This window comes from Micropterus dolomieu, linkage group LG08 (genome assembly GCF_021292245.1).
Source record: "Micropterus dolomieu isolate WLL.071019.BEF.003 ecotype Adirondacks linkage group LG08, ASM2129224v1, whole genome shotgun sequence".
NCBI lineage: Eukaryota > Metazoa > Chordata > Actinopteri > Centrarchiformes > Centrarchidae > Micropterus > Micropterus dolomieu.
Window position 1 is genome coordinate 25,530,390 of NC_060157.1, and position 20,950 is coordinate 25,551,339.

At 39.9% G+C, this 20,950-nt stretch overlaps 1 protein-coding gene across 2 annotated transcripts; it reads right to left on the minus strand.

The window, feature by feature from the left end:
- Positions 1–1,791: 1,791 nt before the first annotated feature.
- Positions 1,792–20,795, minus strand: tm9sf4 (transmembrane 9 superfamily protein member 4). 2 transcript variants are annotated; one of them, XM_046056287.1, is made up of 18 exons: positions 20,751–20,795; positions 18,278–18,388; positions 15,922–16,021; positions 15,586–15,742; positions 15,284–15,428; positions 14,974–15,097; positions 14,694–14,815; positions 13,693–13,804; positions 13,333–13,403; positions 13,053–13,185; positions 12,085–12,166; positions 11,868–11,943; positions 11,623–11,706; positions 9,468–9,643; positions 9,265–9,328; positions 9,052–9,171; positions 6,190–6,279; positions 1,792–4,813 (listed from the first exon to the last, which is right to left on the minus strand). In XM_046056287.1, the coding sequence occupies exons 1-18, from the start codon at positions 20,766–20,768 to the stop codon at positions 4,664–4,666; spliced, it is 1,935 nt and encodes a 644-aa protein (XP_045912243.1). In that variant the 5' UTR covers positions 20,769–20,795; the 3' UTR covers positions 1,792–4,663. The 2 variants fall into 2 exon arrangements, with proteins under 2 accessions (XP_045912243.1, XP_045912242.1); XM_046056286.1 differs by lacking the exon at positions 20,751–20,795 and adding an exon at positions 20,614–20,667.
- Positions 20,796–20,950: the final 155 nt, after the last annotated feature.

Consider the following 20,950-nt stretch of genomic DNA (forward strand, 5'->3'; position numbering starts at 1 on the left):
CAGCTGAAGCTTTATTCTCATTCTCCCATAGGCAGTCACCACACGACAGGACACATGATTACAAGCATGCTCAGAATGTGTAGTAAGATGTGTAGCTTAATTAATTAATTAATTACTTTTATACTATATGTCAATAGTGGATTTGATTATTATGTGTAAAAGACCAAATCTCTATGATTCTGAGAATATTTAGATTTGATTTTAATGAATATAGAAAGTAAATAAATTTCAGTGAATCACCGTACATTGAAATGCCATCCTGGTGGGTTGTGTCTCACTGTGTGTCTAACTCTCTTAGTGGACCAGGGTCTGGATTATGTCTCAGAGAGCTGCGTCAGTAAGCCTGCATGCATAGCTGAGTGTCAGGACTGCCCTAATTATAGTACTATGGAGCTAACCTATACTTACATCAACTGAGCTGACTCTCACACATACACTTAAGGGATGCCAACTGTGCCATAACTCAAGAATAGAAACTCTTTTTAGTTTTGTAAGAGGAACCTGGAAAACTTTTAAATAGGTCTTTGTGATTTGATCATAACCTTCCAGACACTGAACATTTCAGGAACACAGAGGGACAAAGCAGGAATTAACACCTTGAGTGGAACACACATACACAACAGACATCTCATTTACAGAGGTACTCCAGCACTGTAGCACTGTGCGAGAGACATTAACAAAAGACTGGTCAAAATTGATGCGGCAGACTCTGTGTTATAGGTCAACTTTTAGTCCCTTTTGTAGGTCAAGCCACCCAAATTGCTGGATCTTACACTTCCCACAATGCAACTATACAATCACCTACAATGCCTGGTAAATGCCCCAGTTTGTAACACAAGCTTCCTGTTAACAGAGCTGAAGGTGCCAACATCAACTCAGATCTCGGGCAAGGCTACAAGAATGTTCTTTATTCCATCAACACGTTTTGGCACAGCCCTTCATCAGGATGGTTTAGAATGTGTAAAAAACAAAGCCTATACAGTTTACTTTACAAGATGGCGGAATCTTGATCAGTTATAAAATCAGAGCAAGACACCTTGATGGCCAGCCTCCAAAGGATGCTGTACATCCAGCACAGAAACATTTAAATAAAGGTACACACAGTTCAGCAAGTTCAGAGTCTACAGCTACGCTAGCATCTCTGCGAGGCTCTACTGAGGCACAATAGTGCTTTGCGCTAAATGCTAATATCAGCATGATGACATGCCCACATAGGGGTGTTTAGCAGGTATCCCTATTCACTGTCTTAGTTTTGCATGTTAGCAGTAGTTTGTCCAAAAATTTCACTCAAAACTACAAATGTCAACCATGTCATGATGGTGTTGGAGGAAAGAGTCCTCTGTGGAGAACATGAATACCACAATTTTATGGCAATTCATAAAATAGCTTTTGAGATATTTCAGTCTTGACCAAAGTGGTGGACTGACCGACTCATCGATTGATAGGCTGACAGTAGGGGCTGTGGCTCAGGAGGACGAACGGGTTGGAAGATTGGCGGTTTGATCCCCGGCTCCTCCAGTCTGCTTGTCCTTGGGCATACTGAGTGCCTAAGTGTGTGAACGTAACTTTAAGTCTGAATGCGACATGTAGTGTAAAGCGCTTTGAGTGGTTGGAAGACTAGAAAGGTGCTAAACAAGTCCATTTACCATTGCCAGAACCATGCAGCCACTACGGCTGAAGTCTCCAAGCCCAAACTGAGATAACCCTGATGTAATCTGTAACTCACTACATTTGAAAAATCAGTGTAGTGCCTCCTTGAGAATATTTTTTTAAAAACACAATAGAAGCTGATTTTCATATTCAACTTGTCATTAACTTTATTGTTTTGTCACTGTACATTTTGTAACATTCTGTAAAAGAGAAAACTAACAGAAACAAGTTCCGTTGAAAGTCATCATGAGCATCATGCTTTTGGCTAAAACGATGACAGGATCATTACAGAGAGCGCCACAAACAGCAAAACGCAACAAATACAAAGCTGTTTTCTTTTATTTACATTGTAAACCCCTCGATCATACATACGCACGCGTGACACAGGCCTCTTAAAAGTCTAGCTGTAAAAAATCTCCCCTGGCATGTGCACTTCAACAGTCACAGAGGAGTGTCTGTCTGTCCTTACATAAGACAGCAGCCGAGTGTCACAACTCAGGAACTCTTTGACATAATACAGGGGGCAGAATGTGGTACAGTAAATAGGAGATGGTATCTGAGTGTCTGTTCGAGTGGAAATAAATGAAAAAGTAATGGTCAGCACATGAGCACACTCATTTGAATGGCAGCAATGTCTGGAGCTTAACAGAGCAGTCCTGTCGTGTGGCAAGTAGCAGGGGTAACTCGCTCCTCAAGCAGATCATTCATAGCTTAACAAGTGTTGGGTTGGCTTTATTATAATGAAGGAAGGAGAGGGCACAGGAGGACAAGTCATTCATTCGTTTTGCACCAGGAGAATGATGGTTGATCTAGGCACCTGTCCCTCCTCTGTACAGCCCTGCACTAACACATCACCTTCACTTCTGTGCAAAAAACGCCAGCCATTAAAAACCAATCAAGTGAAGCACATCAGTTCTTCACTAGAATTTGATGGTAATCATATTGTAACTGTGATATCCAATAAATATTTACCCAGATGGCTCAAAGTGCGGCCTGCATGCCATGAGTTTACTTTCCATTCATCCTAAAAGTTATTTGTCTAGAAGGAGCACATGATGCATAATGAAAATGTAGCTTTTCAGGTCTGTGCTGCTTGTTTGTATTCAGAGTATTCTCTTAGGGCTGAAATCTGACCCCTACCATCCACCATTAACTTTACTGAAACTATATACCAGTGTTCTGCTGGACATATCTTTCACAGGGAAGCATACATATAGAACAGGGTCAGGGTCAATCTGTATGTCTTGTCTTTAAAGGAATAGTTTGTCGCTTTGGGAAATGCGCTCAACTGCTCTCTTGCTGAGAGTTAGATGGACACTAAATATGAAGCTACCTCCAACAACTGGTTAGCTCAGCATCAAGATGGGAAACAGTTGGCTGGGACAGATTTTGGACTGACCGAGGCAGGCAGCTTTAATGTTATGATTATTGTGCCATTTAATTAATATATATTGTGTAATTTAGCTACAGTAAAATACATTGGTTGTCTATGGGAAGCACTTAGCTTCAGTTGCTTGTCAAGCAACATTTTTAATCAGGTTCAAAATGCCTTTTTTAGCAAAAACATTGGATGAAACACAAATAGAACCACACTTTTGTAAGCCTAAAAATGTCATTAAAAAGAAAGGGAAAAACATGAGCTGTTATTCAAGAGTAAGTGTATCAGTCTACACAAAAACATTGACTGTACAGATCTCATAAGAACACTGCGGATTACATTTCAATGCTCTTCATTCCATGACACCCAAGCACTGTCAAAATGATATCTACCACTACTGGTAGAAACACAGAGGTGATCTTGCTGGCTTTCAAAAATCTTTTTTTTTTTATATTATACACAAAAATGTATCATACATTTCTCAACAAAAATGGTCCTTTGAAACAAACAGCAATTTTGCACTCTCTTTCCAGTACTGCATAGTTCAGCAGGGATCCGGCACTGCTAAGGCTACACTGACGGCATGGTTAATGTGCGGAAAAACTTTTTTTGTACGTTTCTACTGGAAAAGCTTCAAACACAAATTTGTGTTGTAGACTTCCAAATACACAAGGTTGCTCCGCCTTGTCATTTCTGTGTTGACTGTAGCCTTTCCTTTTCTCCATCTGCAGTGGCTTCAGTCCATTACTTTAGGGCATCGGGTTCATAGTCCCATTTAGGGCTGTTCTGTATCATTTAGAGCAAATGAACCAATATTTTGACATTAATAGGAGAGCCATTGTTTTGGAAGGAGAAGCTAATATTTTGAATACAGTTGTGGTTAACATGGTCACACCAGGACATGGAAACTGGAGTAAAAAATAATAGAACATTTAATTTAACCTTTCTTGTGTTACAATGTAGAACTTCCCAGCATAATTTCCATCCATCAGTTCATCACAACAAAGTTAACACCGTAACCACATTTAGACTCATTCCCTGATCTCCAAAGTCTCTGAAATGAAACCAAAGTCACATTTGAAAACAGACAATGGAAAGAGTAAAGACAGAATTTATGTAAGGAAATCAGATGAAAACAACTTCCCAGAAGACGACTGAAAGAAATTAAGACAGAGATAAATCCTGCGATGACAAAAATAAAAACCTAGTTAAGTTAGACTCATAACACAAATGAAAAGACAAAACGAAAATGTGCAGAAACCATCGTTTGACAAGCTTTGGCCCACTGTGTTGTGTGTGAAAGGTGAAACAGCAGAAGACATTAACTGTCCCATCAGAGGGGAATTCCCTCTGGGCGTCTGTCCTGGAAAAAGGAGGGGGGGACAGAAGCGAGGGGGAGAAGGAAAGGGAGAAACAGCTGGTTTAGCTCTGGCACCTTGCTGTTCTTCCGCATGAGGCCAGTGGGTGGGGCTGTTGCGCCGTAAAAGCCACCCTCTCGTTCCCTCAACACACAAGTCAGTGCTTGTTGGACATGAAGAATAAAAAATATATACATTAAAAAACAGAATGTGAACAAAAAGAACCCCAAAACAAAAACAAACCAATAACAACGAGAACAGCAGCGACAGTGACGACTCAGTCGATCTTGACCGCAGCGTAGATTTTCCTGATGAACATGTAGGCTGCGTAGAAGCCAATCGTGCCTGTTAGCAGCCAGAACGACAGGACCATCAGGGCCGTATAGCCGAAATACAAGAGGGAGGGGATGAATTCCACAATATCCAGCTGGGGAGAAGAGAAGAGAGGTGGAATTAATGTCAATATGCCAATATGCTGTCCATTTCCCATCCCATTTGTTGCTTCTTTTAAAGGGGTACTCATAGTATTCACTTCCATAAAGCTGTTGGACTTCAAGAGACGAATTTGAGAAAAAAAAAAAGAAAAAAAGGCAAAGATGTTTGAACTGTTACTTCACTAGTAGAGTCATGGAATACATTTCATAGCTGGCTTCATCAAAGTAATGGATTGTTGTTATTCAGAAAGATGTCTCTTTTACGGTTTTATTCATGTATAACATATTTAAAGAAATGGTGCGCGAGATGGGGGGTGTCACTGATAAGAACAGTGGTTCATTGTAAAGTAATGATATGAGGAAAGAAAAAAGTTCTGTTCTATCACAGGCTTCGCCAGTAACGGATTTTAAATCCTATTTTGCCTCTAAAAGCAAGACCCCATCCTGTCACAGTGTTTTGCTTTCTGTTACTTCAGTTTGATGTTTGAGCTTCACTGTGCAGAATCACAGTTCTGTATGCTTCTTCATGTCCCACGTACAATTTCTTTTTCTTTTTGCAATAAAGATTTAAGGAGGGAAAAAAGCTTCAGATTATTCCGATACCACATGAATGCACCATCAGTGAACACTCACCCCTCCATTTGTCCACATTTGTTTTCTTTTCTTACTTCTAAATATAAAAATATTACAAAATCTTTGCATATTCATAAATTAAAAATAAACAAGGGACATGGTAACTTTAAGGAAAAACCATATGTCAGTCATAAAAATTGTTTTGAGGAGATCACATGGGGCGCTCACCCCCACTTCTCAGTAAATCCTAAAAAAAAGTTCTATAAACTGACCTGCAATGAGAAGCATCTCTTTAAAAACTTAATGTTGACTTATTCTGTGTTTTGTGGCTTACTAATTAACTAATTAATAATAATTAAACTAATAAACAGCACGAGGCAAACAGTATGCATGGTATGTGCTGTTGCAGCTTTCAAGTTAATCTAAGAGCATTCAATTCCGACTTGTGCCAGGTTAAAAGTGTTAGGGAAGTGTTTCAGGTCTGACCTGGTAGGATTGCTGTCATGACTTTTATGTATATGCAACTTGATAGCAGATTTTCATCCTGCCAGTTAAATTGCCTCATCTTTCAGGCACAAGGCAGTTTTTTTTGTCAAATATTTAAAGTCTCAGACCTAAATCTAAATAACCTGATATCACAGATCCTAATTTTTTCCATTCAGTGAGCGATAAAAACGATCTCATCAATGATTGTTACAAATAATAATAGTATGTCCAACTAAAAGACATATATTGCTTTAGCTTGGATCTTTGTTGTGCATATCTGAAATGTCTCAAACTGCCTCGGGGCGTTTACCTTGTTGACAAAATAGAAGACGGCATAAATGAGAACGTAGAACGCTGAGCCTCCTGAAACCAGGAAAGTCCTCCACCACCACCGGTAGTCCTGACAGAGAGGAGAAGCAGAGAAAACACAGCATAATGTGTGTGTTAATGTTGTAGTACTCGAGACCGGTTTTGGTCTTAAGACCACTTTTTGATAGTCTTGGTCTCGTCTCGGACTCAACCGCATTTGCACTCGGTCTCGTCTTGGTCTTTGAGGACTCGGGATTTTATTTCAAGACCAGGCAAGACCATAACTTTGGGAATATCAATAAATTGCTCTTGCATTGTCTGATTTGTTAACATAATAACTTTGATTGGAAGCAAAACATATTGCTTCAAATGCAACCAATAACCCTAATTCACAACTGTCACCCCTCCCTGCGATGCTCTTAGTGTTTGTATGTGGGTGTTTTAATGGGAATGTGGATCTTTCAGATCAATTTGTGAAGTACCTAGATCTCGTTCCACATTTAATTGCGTGCCATGCAATATAAGGAACTGGTCTTGGTCTTGACTCGGTCTCGCCCTCCCTCGGTCTTGGTCTTGACTGCTCTCAGCCCCTAAAAGTCTTGGTCTTGTCTCGGTAAACTCTGGTCTTGGTCTTGACTTGGTCTGGGTTTGGGCTGTCTTGATTACAACACTAGTGTGTGTGTGTGTATAGATGAATCAGGTAGCAACAGCAGAGCCCTGTTTCAGAAAGCAGGCTTAACTCTGAGCTTATCCAGCCTGAGGTGGGAAACTCTGAATTTTCGGTTCCAGAACAGCTGATCAGAATAAGTTCAATCAGTTCTGAGTATGTTGAGCCTGATTGAAGCGTGTGCGTGGGGATGAAAAAAAGACATCATCAATGGAGCTCTGCTACTACGATTCACCATGGCAACGGGTAAATAAAGGCAGTGCCTCCATTTTAATTGGAGCTAGAAATATGAATGCTGCCAACGTGGACCCTGATAGGCTCTAAAACGCAGGAGTGGAAGAAGAATCAATGCGTTAACATTATTAGGCTACTATACAGCGTTGCTCATTCATCATTTGCCAGACTGGAATTTCCTTAATGAATGATAAAGTGCTACAGCCCATTACATTCGATTTTAAATAGGAAGGCTATGTTTATTAAGCTGTAACCCGACGGTAAAATGCCGGTGGCAAGCGGCTACCTGATTATGAAAATAGGTATAGATCAAATATAAGACACAGTTTACTCGTGAACCTGTGATTGTAAAGTCACAGTCACACCCAGCAGGTTAGCCTATTAATTATTTTTTGCAGTGGAAAATGTGTCAATAGGTTAAAGTTTTAGACGTCTATTTTACATTAATATAATCTTGCTCATTTCGTATTTTATTAATACTGTCAAAACACATAACTATGAATGTTCCAATCAGTGCGACTACAATATGAAAGATTACTGTTCATTGATCAGTTTTATAGGTTAGCCTGCATATTAAACAGTCATTATTGTGAAAGATGTAAATGTGTCCAGATATGTGCTTTGATAGAATGAATGAGGAAATGAGGAGTCAGAGAGAACCTGACGGTTTTCCAACTTATCTTGTGAACCTAACCTCCTCCCGAGGAGTTGCTGGAGTTACTGATCTAGCGATTATCTGATCTCGCTCTCTGAAATGGAAAACCCAGAGTTTCCCTCATCTCAGGCTTAACATACTCAGAATTTTCACTAATCCCGCTTTCTGAAACGGGGCCCAGGGCTGTTTACTGCTGGATTATGGTGTTTCTAACTCACCATAATGGAACAATCAATACTTGTTTTATAAAATACTGCAGGACTTTCGTCACACTGGAAACACTGAACATACTTTGTTAAACAGAATGGTCAATCAATGGATTACAAGTTGTAAGTAATGCCTTTTGTTATTAAACTGATCCGACAGGTGTACATCCTCCTTCAGAATCCTTTGTCTTTTTAGTTCTCTCTTTTAACCCTTTGAAACTTCAGCTTTTTGCTCAGTCTAAAAAACAAAAAAGAGATTTGGTAATTCCTGTTGTACTTGTTTTTCTTACCTCTATTTTGGGTAAACATGTTTTGATTTATGGAAATACAGTTCCTAGAATTCAAGCGAGCAGGAAGTTCAATGTTGCTATGGAGTCCTGGTTTTAACCTTTACATCATTGTTTACATTTTGGGCAATCTGCACCACATAAAGTCACATTTTTTAGCTACTAGACATGCTGTTTGCACATAAAAAAAGAAATCATAGAAACCAGTGATAGTTGTCGGTTTCCATGGTTAAGTGGATTTGTGGATGTTTATCCACAACAGAGATATTAATATTAGGGGTGGGTACAAGTAATAGATTTGTATGTGTCCGTTCTCTAATCTAACAGTTAGTCTGCCCTAAAAGTGTTTAAAAAGTCAGTTTAACCTACAGGAGTTTATGAAGGGTTATGTAACATGTTTTATTGCTATGGACAATATAAATCTTCCTTCAGCAGTGGAAAGAAAAGCTCCTGTTAACTTCCACAGCAGAAACACTATGGGTCCAACTCATCTGTCAAGCAGCCAAGAATTGCCACGGATGATGAGGAGCTAAAAAAAAGAAAAAGAAACTTTCTGGAAAATGCTAACAGACAGAAAAAAAAAAAATTCTGAGCACCTCCGAGAGCCTGACAGGAGAATGTGTGAGTAGGACTACTTGATCTGTGAAAAACATAAGAAACAACATCCCTAATTAATCAGGCCTGCAAACTGATGGATGGCCAAACTACACTAAAGTAGTTACAGAGGAACAACATACTACTTACTGTGAGTCTGTTTGACCAAAGGCAATGCTGAGCTACACACATGCAAGCACAGCAGACAGGCTGAACTTACCTCTGCACACAGCTGGAAATAAACCATGACTATGCTGATCTGAGAGCAGGAGACCACTAAGATGATGAAGACCAGGAACAGGAAGCCAAAGAGGTAATAGAACTGATTCTCCCAGATGGCCTGTAGGTGGTGACACACACATTTTGATGTTGTCATGAGAAGAGGTGCCATGAACTGATCTCAATACATTTAGAGCAGAGCAGTTGTACTCACACTGAAAATGAAGAAGAGCTCGATGAACATGGCACCAAATGGCAGGATCCCAGCCATCAGGATTCTAGTGGAAAGAAAAGGAAACATTTTATCAAGCAAACAACGCCTCAACTCAAAGGTCCAAACCCTATTATTTAACCATCAGCCATAGCTCTAACTGGCCAAAGATTAAGAGCAGATTGTTAGATTGGTTAAACACTCACCCTACAAACTTGTTCATGTACCAGCGCTGCTCTGGGACCTGCCGAGGGATCTGATTGGTGCGTACTGGGTTATCATACGGCTGTTTGCGGAAGCCAAAGTAGTAGCCCAGGTAGACCAAGGGCATGGAGATACCGAACCACATACACAGCAGGGCCAGCATGGTGGTGAAGGGAACCTGAAGTAGTGAGAAAAGGGAGCACGAAGACAGAAACAATGTTTAACAATCCATGTGACTGTCCTGATAATCTGAAACCCTGTGTAATGTACCAGCACCTCTAATGTATCTCCATATAACCGGTTATTAGGGCTGGACCCAAATATTCGACCGTTGGGTACATAATCGATTTTCAATTATGAGGTTTTTTTTCGCACGCCTGACCTCCGCCGGCAGCAGTGAAAGTAACACTCCAGTTCACATCAAAGGGAAAACGAAATGAAGCCCCTTAGCTGTGTGGGAGCACTTTCAACTGAGTGATGACAGCAGTAGTGTGGAAGTTATGGTGTTTATTAATTTTACAGTTGCTTAATTTCATTACAGATCAAAACAGTCAAATTTCCTACATTTTAAAATTAATCAGTATCAAACTGTAGGCTGGAAACAAACAGCAACACAATGAACGCATTTAAATCAGCCTAATTATATTAGGCTTATTGTAGACGAAGAGCATTTTGTCGCTATAATTAAAATTAAAAGTGAATTTTGCATAATAACGCCTGGCTAAACTATTCCCGGATTCGGCTCTGGACCTGCTCAGATCAGACTCTCTCACTCTGGACTCTCAGCTACGGTTCCCCCTGCTCTGTACAGCAGCCACCAACCCGGTTCGGCACGCATTGATTTTCACTCTGCCTCGCTCTTCTGCTGCTCAAAATCCGATCCTTTTAACCTGCAATAAATATTTCTCCCTTTCTTAGTCCTGCACTTGGGTCTGCTAGCCTTGCCATAACAAAGTTAAAAACAAACATTTGGTAATTATCACTCAGTTAGCCTAGCTATGAGAATAAATAAACGGAGCGCTCTCTCTTACACACATGCACACAGACTTGCGCACCCATGCCGCCGTTATCTCTCCCCCACCTGATCGCCCCTCACTCAGCAGAACCTATCGGGCATTCTTCTTCTGCTGTTCTGCTTCTATCTATTAAATACATAGCTGTAGCTCCTGGAATTACAGCATACTTATCAACACACGTTTAAACAATCGCCATAACGGGACCGCTGAGCGCCGCTGCGGGGGGTGAAGCTTCGATTATTCGCTCTTAATTACTATCGAAGCTCAAAAAATTACATTCGGGCCAGCTCTACCGGTTATCCATAGAAATTATAACAGTCCAAATCAACAAATGCAGTAGTCAGGTTTTTTTTTACAAGTCACACACTGCGATCATTTACTCATGGACACCGAGTATCGGATGGGATGGTCTCTGTTGCCATTTCATTGAAAAATAACATTGACCAGTGATACCTGGCTAAGTCACGTGCTAATTAAATATTGTTGTACAATATGGCAGGTAAATATATTGCTGAAAACAAATGCAAATGATAGATTTTGGATATTCAACAAAACACAAAAAAGTGTAACTTTTAAGAGAATAACTAACTAATTCTTCCTTTCCTAAATGATAAGGGGAATTCATAAATTGATAAACACACCATTGCTCACTTAAATACACTCAGTATTTTTTCCTGCTACAGCCTTCCATGGCCTAATATGACCAGTAGATTATGGTTGCTAATATTAGCTACTGTTAAGCAAACCTAACTAAGTTAGATATTCTGTCTAACTGATACTAGTTTTTGGTGCTTCTGTTACACTAGGTTTTGGCAGGTCACTGTCACAGATGAACATTTCAATAAATATGGTGTGTTTAAGCCAGACCAAGGGAGGGCATAGCAGCAAAACCCCTGAGTGTCCTGGAATGAGCATGGGTGTGGTGTTTTATTGCAGAGGAATTTTTTCATTTTTTATTTATTTTCTCTCTCAAAACATGGTCTGACGTTAACATGTTAAAAGTGATTTTGTGTGATCGGCTACAACCATTACATTAACTTCACCATTACAATAAAGTAATTAGCCTTCTAGCTTCCAGTTTCTTAATTTGCTACACATTGAATACATACATTCAGTGTATATCCTGTGTCATGATACTCACCGCCCCGGAGGAGTGTTCACCCCAGATGAAACAGTTGAGGATGAAGCAGATTCCAAAAACCACTGCAGGATACAAAGTTGCTGTCTACAGAGGAGACAAAACAAACAACATAAGCCTTGCTTGCAGAACTCCAAACAAACACTGTGTATGCAGCATTGCAAAATAAGTACATTTCCTACTCAGGAGTGATGAGGCGCAATATTTTATTTTTTTTACATTGAGCATGTAATTTATTGTTGACTTACACAAAATGCACCTTTTCTCCACCGATGGCCCTTAAGGGTGCGGTACAGTCTGCCAGCAAAGTAGCCACCAAATACACTGGAGGGGAAACATGCACAGGAGAAAGCAAGAGTAAAATAAAAGAAATGCACTACTAGATGTAGCACTAGGCTACATCCTAATTCCTCACATCTTTGGGATTTTCTTGATGAGGATCACAGAGAAGAATGTGGCTCTTACCCCATGAACATGAAGAGGAAGCAAGCAGTGGTCATCAAGGCTCCTCTACTGGACGGAGACAACATGCCCAACATGGCAACAACTACAACACCCACACAGAAACACGTGGTGGTTAGAACGTTTCACAGATTACACTGATAATCGTACACTATTACACAAATTTAAGCAACCTGAATATTTCCAGTTTTATGCAGTAATTAAGAAACAATTTAAAAGGGAATAATGCAGAGAGTTAGATGAGAAGACTGATACCACTCATTTCTGTACACTAAATATAAAGCTAGCCTAATTCTCTTAGCTTAGCATAAAGACTGGAAACTGAGGGAAATCGCTAGCCTGACTATGAAATCATCATACCAACACTTCCAAAGCTTTGTATTAACATGTAATATCTCTCTTTGTGTAATCAACATGACAACAGAGATGTAAAAATGCTAAGATGTGGTTTTGGAGGGGGTTATGTGCTGGAACCATTTCTTGGCTGGGCCAGTGAATTCTTGGGAGTCTCCTGTGGTTGCCTAGAAACCTCACTGTGGCAACAACTCCAGGAAGTCACTGCGCCAGCCAAAAAATTGTGTATGTTAATCAATGTTACGAACAATAAAAAAAACAACCAAGTGATTTTAGACAATCACACATTCTTGTGGACTCATATCAACACATGATACAAGGTAACTGGTGTCTGGTTAATGTGAACCATGGTACGTCTTAATCAAACGATTACCTTGATTTTGGTATCGAAAGCAATCCAATATGTTTGCGTTCATGTTAACGTTTAGACCTTTACACTCTTTCAGACAAAGAACATCTAGCTGTTGTCCATGTTCTAAGGGGAAACACTGTCATTAAAAATGTCCAAGGGGCCCTTCTTCTCCAGTGGGATAACAGGGCTTCAGCCGTGCAACATGCACCACCTTCCTGTCCTCTCCAGATCTATAGGGAACTGACAATACAGAAAACAAACTCACAGATGACAATGAGGATCATGCAAAAAAGCTGGATCCCTGAGCCCAGCAGAGAGCTGAGGATCATGGGATACTGAGGCGGCCTGAAGACGTCACCATGGACATTCTTCCATCCTGACTCCTCCATGGTGTCCTCCTTGTTAGGAAGGAGAAAATGTAGTCAAGTGGCTGGAACATACTCATTCAATAAACATCAAGTTTACTTAAAATTTGTTCATTCTTGTCTATACAAATTATCTTTGCTTTATGCTTTCTATCTTTTGGCAGGTACGTATTTTCTTACTATGTCATCCTCTCTGTTGTAGTTAGCAATGTCCTTCCTCAAGGTCCTGATAATGATCATACTCAGAATACCTGAGAGAAAAGGCACGGAACGAGAAGGATGTCAGTCAGATAAACAACAGAAACCACAACATTTCACATGCGGTCATCACGAATATAGATCTATTCTATTTATAATATATGACATAATATACAGATTCAAAAGATTTACATCACATTCACAAGCTTTAAAAGTTTCCAAAGGCCGAGGCTGTGTTTTAATTCACAAAAAGTCAGTTAAAGACATTAGGTGTGCTGTGTGTGTGTTGTGTATGGACATGAGCGTTAAGATGAGCAGGATTTTCTCAAAAATTGGACATACCAGACAGGAAGAAGACAACCACCACAGAGTTGACAATGGAGAACCAGTGAATCTGGACGTCGCTCATGGTCAGGTACGTGTCCCACCGAGACGCCCACTTCACCTCGCTCTCCTGCACAGACGAGAGATGAGGCTCAGCAGTCCTTCCTCTGTATTTATCTAGCTTTGTTCAACCACATATCCTACAGAACTGATCATTTGACCTTGTTGCTTGGCAATTAATAAACAACGGCAGCCAGAGTTTCTACTGTTTTGACTTTGTAGTTCTCTAGCACACTGAATTCAAAATACACAAAGGATCATACAGGAATAAAAGACAGCCTGCACCGAGATCATTACAAGTAGCCAATCACACATCATGTTTTGATTTAAAATTAATCCTTAGGAATTTATTGAAGGTTACAGACTGGTCAGACTCCGGGTTACAAGATATTTAAATCATTAGCCATGTTTCCATCTGATTGTCATTTGAATTTTAAGCGGACTTTTGAAATGTCGCAAAAAAGAAAAAAAAAAAGAAGTGCAAAATAGGTGTTTCCATCATCTGGTTTGGAGCGAATAAACCAGGCTTCAGCAAGCGTAGTTATATCAGTAGTTGACGTTACACATGGCTGTAAAAAACAAGACGTATGGGTCCCAAACCAGAAACAAAACCAGTCGCATAGACCTGAGGGCCACTGATCTTAGAAAAATAGAGAGAGGTCCTCAGGTGTTTCAAGCAGGCCACGTTGCTACCAGCCATGTCTCGGCACATTAGGGGAACATCCGGCAAGACGCCGACAGCGGAGACAGCTGATCAGACATTCAGAACTTATTCGGCAAAAGTGTTTCCATCTCCCACTTAGTGCAATAACTTTTTTTTTGACCGCCTCAAGTGACCTTAAAAACTTTTTTCAAATATTGCCGTTTCCATCAACCTATTCTAAAGCAATACTTCAAAAAGTGCATAAAAAACGTTGACGGAAAGACGCCTATTGAGAATCCATGCAGCAGTCACTGACCTGCCAGTGGACAGAGTAGGTGAAGAGGACCTCGTTCTCTCTGGTCGGGTCAATCTCCTGCGGGGCAGAGCCACTGGCCTCAGGCAAGGTGCAAGTCTTGTCACTTTCCACAGCTTTCAGATCTGAGAATAAATAAAGACAGAGTAAATATTACAAGCAAGTGCTAACAATTTTTACTGCCACACTTGTAAGTCTTCCTTCTACTCAAATAGTTTTTCATCACCAAAGATCAGAAAAATTACGTCCTCAATCTATTCAAAAAGAGTGTGTTGACACCTACCATCAACTTTTACACTTTGGGGTACAACCTCAAATCGCACCACCCTGTAGTTGTGAACTTGCCCCTCCTCCAATTTCTCCTTGTGGAAGTACAGGATGAAGGAAAGGTGGTTGTGCAGATAAAACTGAGGGAGAGACATAAATTAGTACCCTTCAGCACTCATTGTTTCATGGTTTTACACATTTAAATTTCTAAATATTTTATGAAAAAAACAGTTTTCTGCAAATCTTAGCAGGGGACCACAGTTTGTATCAGATGTTCATTAAAATATCACCAAAACCACCACCTTACGATACTATATAATGTCTACCTTGTTGTTGTCGACAAAGCCCAGTCTGTAGCCATGCTCAAACTGGACATCTCTCACCACGTCCTTCTTCTGCTCCTCCTCCACTCCTGCCTCTCTGTTGGGGTAAAACTCTAACCTGGTGGCAACTGGCAGGTTATCTGCAATACTGAAAGGCACAGGGAGGTGATCAATTAGCTTTAGACTTAAGAGTCTGGAGTCACAGAAGAAAAAATTAAGTAATGCATGGTATTCCTCCAGCAGTAGGTCAATATTAGCATTCTGGGGGATTCCCCTGGTAACAACAATGAGGTAGGGTTGCTCACAGGTGAACATAATACTCTTCCTGGATTCGCTCAGCAATCAGCTTGCTCTCTTCCACGCTGAGCTTTTTCTTGCTGCACACCATCTCACATTTCTTGTCCCTGCTCATCTCAACATTGTAACGTGTATTCACAATACGGTCCCCACGTAAAACCTCACCTACAAAAGAGAATTATAAAAAAAATTATAAAAATATATTATAAAAACATTTGGAAAAATAAAAACTGACAATAAGCTAAATGTAAGAAAACATTTATTTCCTGAAAAAAATGCCGATAAGAAGTAATATATTTAGAGAAACTTCTACATTCCACACACGTCAGCAGCAGTCCACTTACCCAGGTTCTCTCCCTTGTAAAAAACAGATTCCGGCTTACAGAAAGGCAGGGAGTAGTATTCATAAGGAAGCTGGGTACGGGAGCTGGTCAGCTTCACTGCCTGAAAAAACAAATAATTTGACTGACCGACTGGGTCACAGATATAGTCATATACAAAACTATACTCATAACAACTTGGTCTGATGGTTTTCAATCTCAATTAAAAAGTCAAATAGGGGTTCAAACAGAGGTGTGATGTGTTTGTGTACTAATCTGTGTATGTTCTTCAATGAATCAGTGAGTGAAATGTTGCCGTTAGTCTCCAGGATTTGTCTTCTCCACATGGGTCCATGTAGCACCACTGATGATGCGAGATGACAATAACTAAAACTATCCAATGGAGGAGTTACCCGTTATAATTGACGTGATCGATGAAAACAGATGATGAAATTAGCTGACAACAAATTTAATTGATTTGTTTGTGACATCATCAGGCCCTAGCGACACCGTTCGCTTACTGGTTAGGTGAAAAGTAGCAACATCAGCAATGATAACTTTAACACCTTCACAACCTCCAACTTGTGAGAGTGTTTTACTCTGCACTGCAACATTTACAATCCTGACATGGGAACACACACACACTGGGTCTCAGGATGATGAAGACTCGTCTCAGTAAGCTAGATAGATAGCTAGGTAGCTTAACGTTAAAAGCCATGTTACTTTACGTTATGAGCCCACATCACCATTTATTGTGAAACTGGGTTTAAAATGTAATCTGCATCCAGATACGATATCAGAATATTAATGATCCGATCTTGCTTTGTGTTTACAGCTGGTATTTTTAATGCATTCTTGTTATCCTTATTGACATGCGATCTCTGTCCTCCAAACCTGCGCGTGAGTAATTCGAGGTGGTTGCCAATTCGCCCCAGAGATTTGTGAGTTTTTCCTCTTGTAAATTCGGCGAATGTACTACATGAAGTTATTCCTTTCTTTGTATAAAAATATTGTGTCAGATTGACCCGTTGGAGTACTGGCTGGTTGGAGTAGTGTTGCAGTACTGGCCGTAAGCTACTCTGTCACTAGATAAATTATATGCCTTGTTAACAGCAAATCAGCTGCAAAGATGAGTGCAATGCACACCGTTCTGCTGCTGCAGAAACGTTCATTCAAAAGATGTATTTTTGAGTGCAGTATTAATTTTATTGTTAACTAGCACATGCCTTTAACAACCTCAAGCTAAATTTAAAAGCTGATAGCTAAAAAATAGTGATGCAACTGTAGGGCTGGACGGTATATCGGTATTATGAAGTAATATTTCAAAAGAAATATAAAATTAGACAATACCTAATTTATACCAATATAGTTTAACGTTGAGTTAATTAATATATGTTTCCGTAAAGTCCTGCCAGCATTTGCTTGTCTCCGTCCCTCTGTCCCTCACCGCTAAACCCCGCCCCCTCCCTCTGCCTCTGTGTGCAGCTCCTCTAGCACATAAACTCTCTAACAACATGGAGGGAGACACAGTGCCGGTCGACACTGCTGAAGACCTGGCTTGTAAAAAGAACAACGGTTCAGTCACACGCAGACTTTACATGGGCGGGCCGCCCAGGTATATTAACGGCCGTTCAGGTATATTTGGTGACCCATTTTAGCATTTTGCAGAGAAACAGTTGTTATTACGTTACAAGTCACTGACACGGTGGATATTTTACAAGCACAGACCACGGCTACCACATTGGATTCATTCCGATAGGCTATGTTGTCAACACGCCTCCTCCACATGCAGTGCAGCTGTTGCTGCGAATGGAATCGCATGAGGAAATGTCCAGATGACTTTATATAATGTAGCCTACTCCTGATGGAGAAAGTCACTGGAGCAGACATACAGGGAGAGAGAGACGGTAAGAAGAGGAGCACATTGATGTGTTTGCAGCAGAGGAACATTAGGTCTGTGACTGTGAATAGAACTGAAGGGAAATGAGCCAAATTCAACAAGTGAGTGAATACTTAAATAAGGTGGAAGATGAAGTACAATTAAAGAGGTAAAATAAGAAACAAGCTACTACAAATAGTAAAAACATACCCGCTAACACCACTACAACATTTGCACTAAGTCAATGGAAACATGAAACAGACCAGAAACGACAACAATGCATAATTTTATTCCTTAGTCTTGACCAAATAAAATAAAATACAGATGTGAAAGCATCCTAACATCCAGGTTTTTGGTGTGGGGATTGGACTCACATGAATATGGCAAGATTAGAAGAACACCACAACGAAAGGCTCCAGTTGGGTTTAAACCCAGGACCTTCACAATGTCAGCTAATTGTGCAAATCTGTGAAATGTTGATCAAATTAAATTTAGCCATACCTTAATATCTACTGTGTCACCCTCATGGAAGTCCCGGGGAGCGACTCCGGGAACATAGAAGGGCCGGACCACAGGTAACAAGGACAGCAGCAGCAAGGCCCACCACGTCTCCTGCAACACAGACACAACCAAGTGTTTTACCACACACAGAGTGTATGCAAGACAAACACATTGTAACAAAAGTTTTGTTACTTTGTTGTGTGTAAGTCAATGTCACATCAAAATGCAGTGGGTACTTGCTAATTTTCTGTGATTACTTTGTCTTTAAGATACATGGGTTCATTTTGAAATCGCAGCGTATTTTTTTACTGTTCAAAGTCAAACATATTATTTATGATTATGTGATTCAATACTTGAAAACAATGTCTCCTACAACACAGACACAACCAAATGTTTTACAACACAGAGCGTGTATGCAAGACAAACACATTGTAAACGTGATAGCCACACAGAGACACCAAAGACTTGAAGAAGAAACTACAGATACTATACATTTGTCAAGGAGGTGCAGACAATGCTGAGCTTCAAGTTAGAAGAGAAAGAGAAGGACAGTTGGTGTGTGTACTGACAGCAGAGTGTGCATCCAATCATTTTCAAGCCCTTCCTCCAGTCCAAACAAACCCGAAACTACTTCCTCACATGTCCCTTTCATGACGCAACTGCTTACACAAAAACGTGTCAAAGGTGATCTGTAACAGGTTTTTACCTCCACAATGTCACATCAAAATTCATTACATGAGGTCTGAGCAGGGCAGAGTACATTTTTAAGGAGGTTTATCTCCACCGTTTTGACTGATTTTACCAAGATTGTAGTGCAAACAAAGTGGTTTCACGGTGATGATCATGAATAAGAGAAATTAAATATCGTACGATATAGAGGATCAGGTTTGACTGGTGTGAGAGATACCAGTCAAACCTTTTAAAAAAAGCAGAAGGTGAAAAGCCTGATTGTTCATAATCCATCGAACAAAAACTTTTTTTCAATTTTACTCTTTAAAAATAAATTGTATTTTATGTATACAATTTATATAAAGCACTTTAAATTGCCTAGCAAATGCAAATAATGCAAATAAACAATCACTACATAATCACATCAAAGCAGCATTTTAAACAAATCCAAGATTTGAAAAGTAATAATCAGGGGAAGAAATTATTCCCAAGTGCATAGTATAGCATTTTTTATAAATAGATAAAGACTGTCGTTGAAAACTGAGTGTCCCTGTGAGAAGAAATCTGTGATAAAAATCAGTCATACAAGCCTGTGGACATGTGGAGATGAGAGACACTGTGCATATAACTTTTGTTCAGGTGTCTCAGCAGTGAGAAACACCTCAAATAAAACTTTAACAACAGACAATTGGATTGACAACAATGTTTATGACCTAGAGTGGCCAAGTAAGAGTCCACAATTTAATCTAATCAAACATTTACATGGAGTTGTAGTTGCATTTATATAGTGATTTTATCCAAATTACTCTAGTTTGGAATAAAATTAACCTCTCAACCCCTTCACACACACAAATGGCAGCGAGCTAACATGCAAAGCACTGGACTAAAAGATAAGCAGCAACTTGTGGACTGAAGGAATCTGCAGTGTCCTGGTGTGCAAAGCAGATACAGATTAGCCTTTTCTAAAAGAGTCAAGTCTGTAACGTTAGTTACTGCCGAAGATGCCTCTGCTAAAATCTAACTGAAAGACAAAGAGGGCACCGCTGATGTTTCGTAATTACATTGTCTTTAAGATACATGTGTTCATTTTGACATTACAGTCATTTTCTGCTGTTCACTGTCAAAAAGCCCAATTATGATTAAGTGATCCAATACCGGAAAACAATGAACAAGGGGAGCACATGCAAGTTATCGGCGCTGTGACTTAAGTTAGGCTATGGCAATGAAGAAAATTAGCAAGCGTGGCTTCTTACCTAAACGACATTTAATTTGTCTAACAGTAAAGTCACCAGCACAAGTTGTTCACATTAAAATTGTCTTTTGTAGCTTATCTGCTGCAGTGATCTTGACATCTTTCCACACTAACTTAAAACAACCTCAAACTGACGCTGCCTGACAGAGCAGCTAACAGCTAATGTTTAGCTAAAGTTCGACTAGCTGATTTGTCTTTATCGGACAGCAAATGACAGTCTAACAACAGAGCACGTGGCTTGTCACGCTCAGTCAGCACAATTTGTATATCAGACAAATTAATACAAATCCGTTTTTCTAGCCACAGCTCACTGACAGCCAAGCTAGGTAACGTTAACGACAGCTAGCTAACTCCAGCAGGCAGTTAGCAGAATCGTCAACACACAAACAGAAGCGAACTCCTGTTACATTCATACCCCATCAACGTTAAAATGTTTATCGCCTAAAGTAGACATCTACTCTGTCAGAATCACAGCACTGTGTCTGAGATGACTTGGGAAGACCCCAGGAAATGTGTAGTTTGGAGAAACAGAGTTCGCTTTTTTCCACTTACCATAGCCGCGGCCGCCATTTTGAATACGTGTCATTAGTGACGTCGCAGACGTACTATGATTTTCGATTGATAATTTTTTTTTATTTGACACACCCATAAATAAACATAATGTGTAAAAAAATTTCATTAAATCGTGTTGGCTGTTATATAAATAAAACACGAGTATGTTTGTTTCTAAAACACTTTATTTGAAACATTTC

Coding starts and splice junctions, on each gene's coding strand:
- tm9sf4 (XM_046056286.1), bottom strand. CDS start 20,652: ATGTCTACTTTAGGCGATAAACATTTTAACGTTGATGGG. Junction 13,404..13,692: donor GGTTGTCTTCTTCCTGTCTG/GTATGTCCAATT, acceptor CTTTTCTCTCAG/GTATTCTGAGTATGATCATT. Junction 9,172..9,264: donor AGCTCTTCTTCATTTTCAGT/GTGAGTACAACT, acceptor CACCACCTACAG/GCCATCTGGGAGAATCAGTT.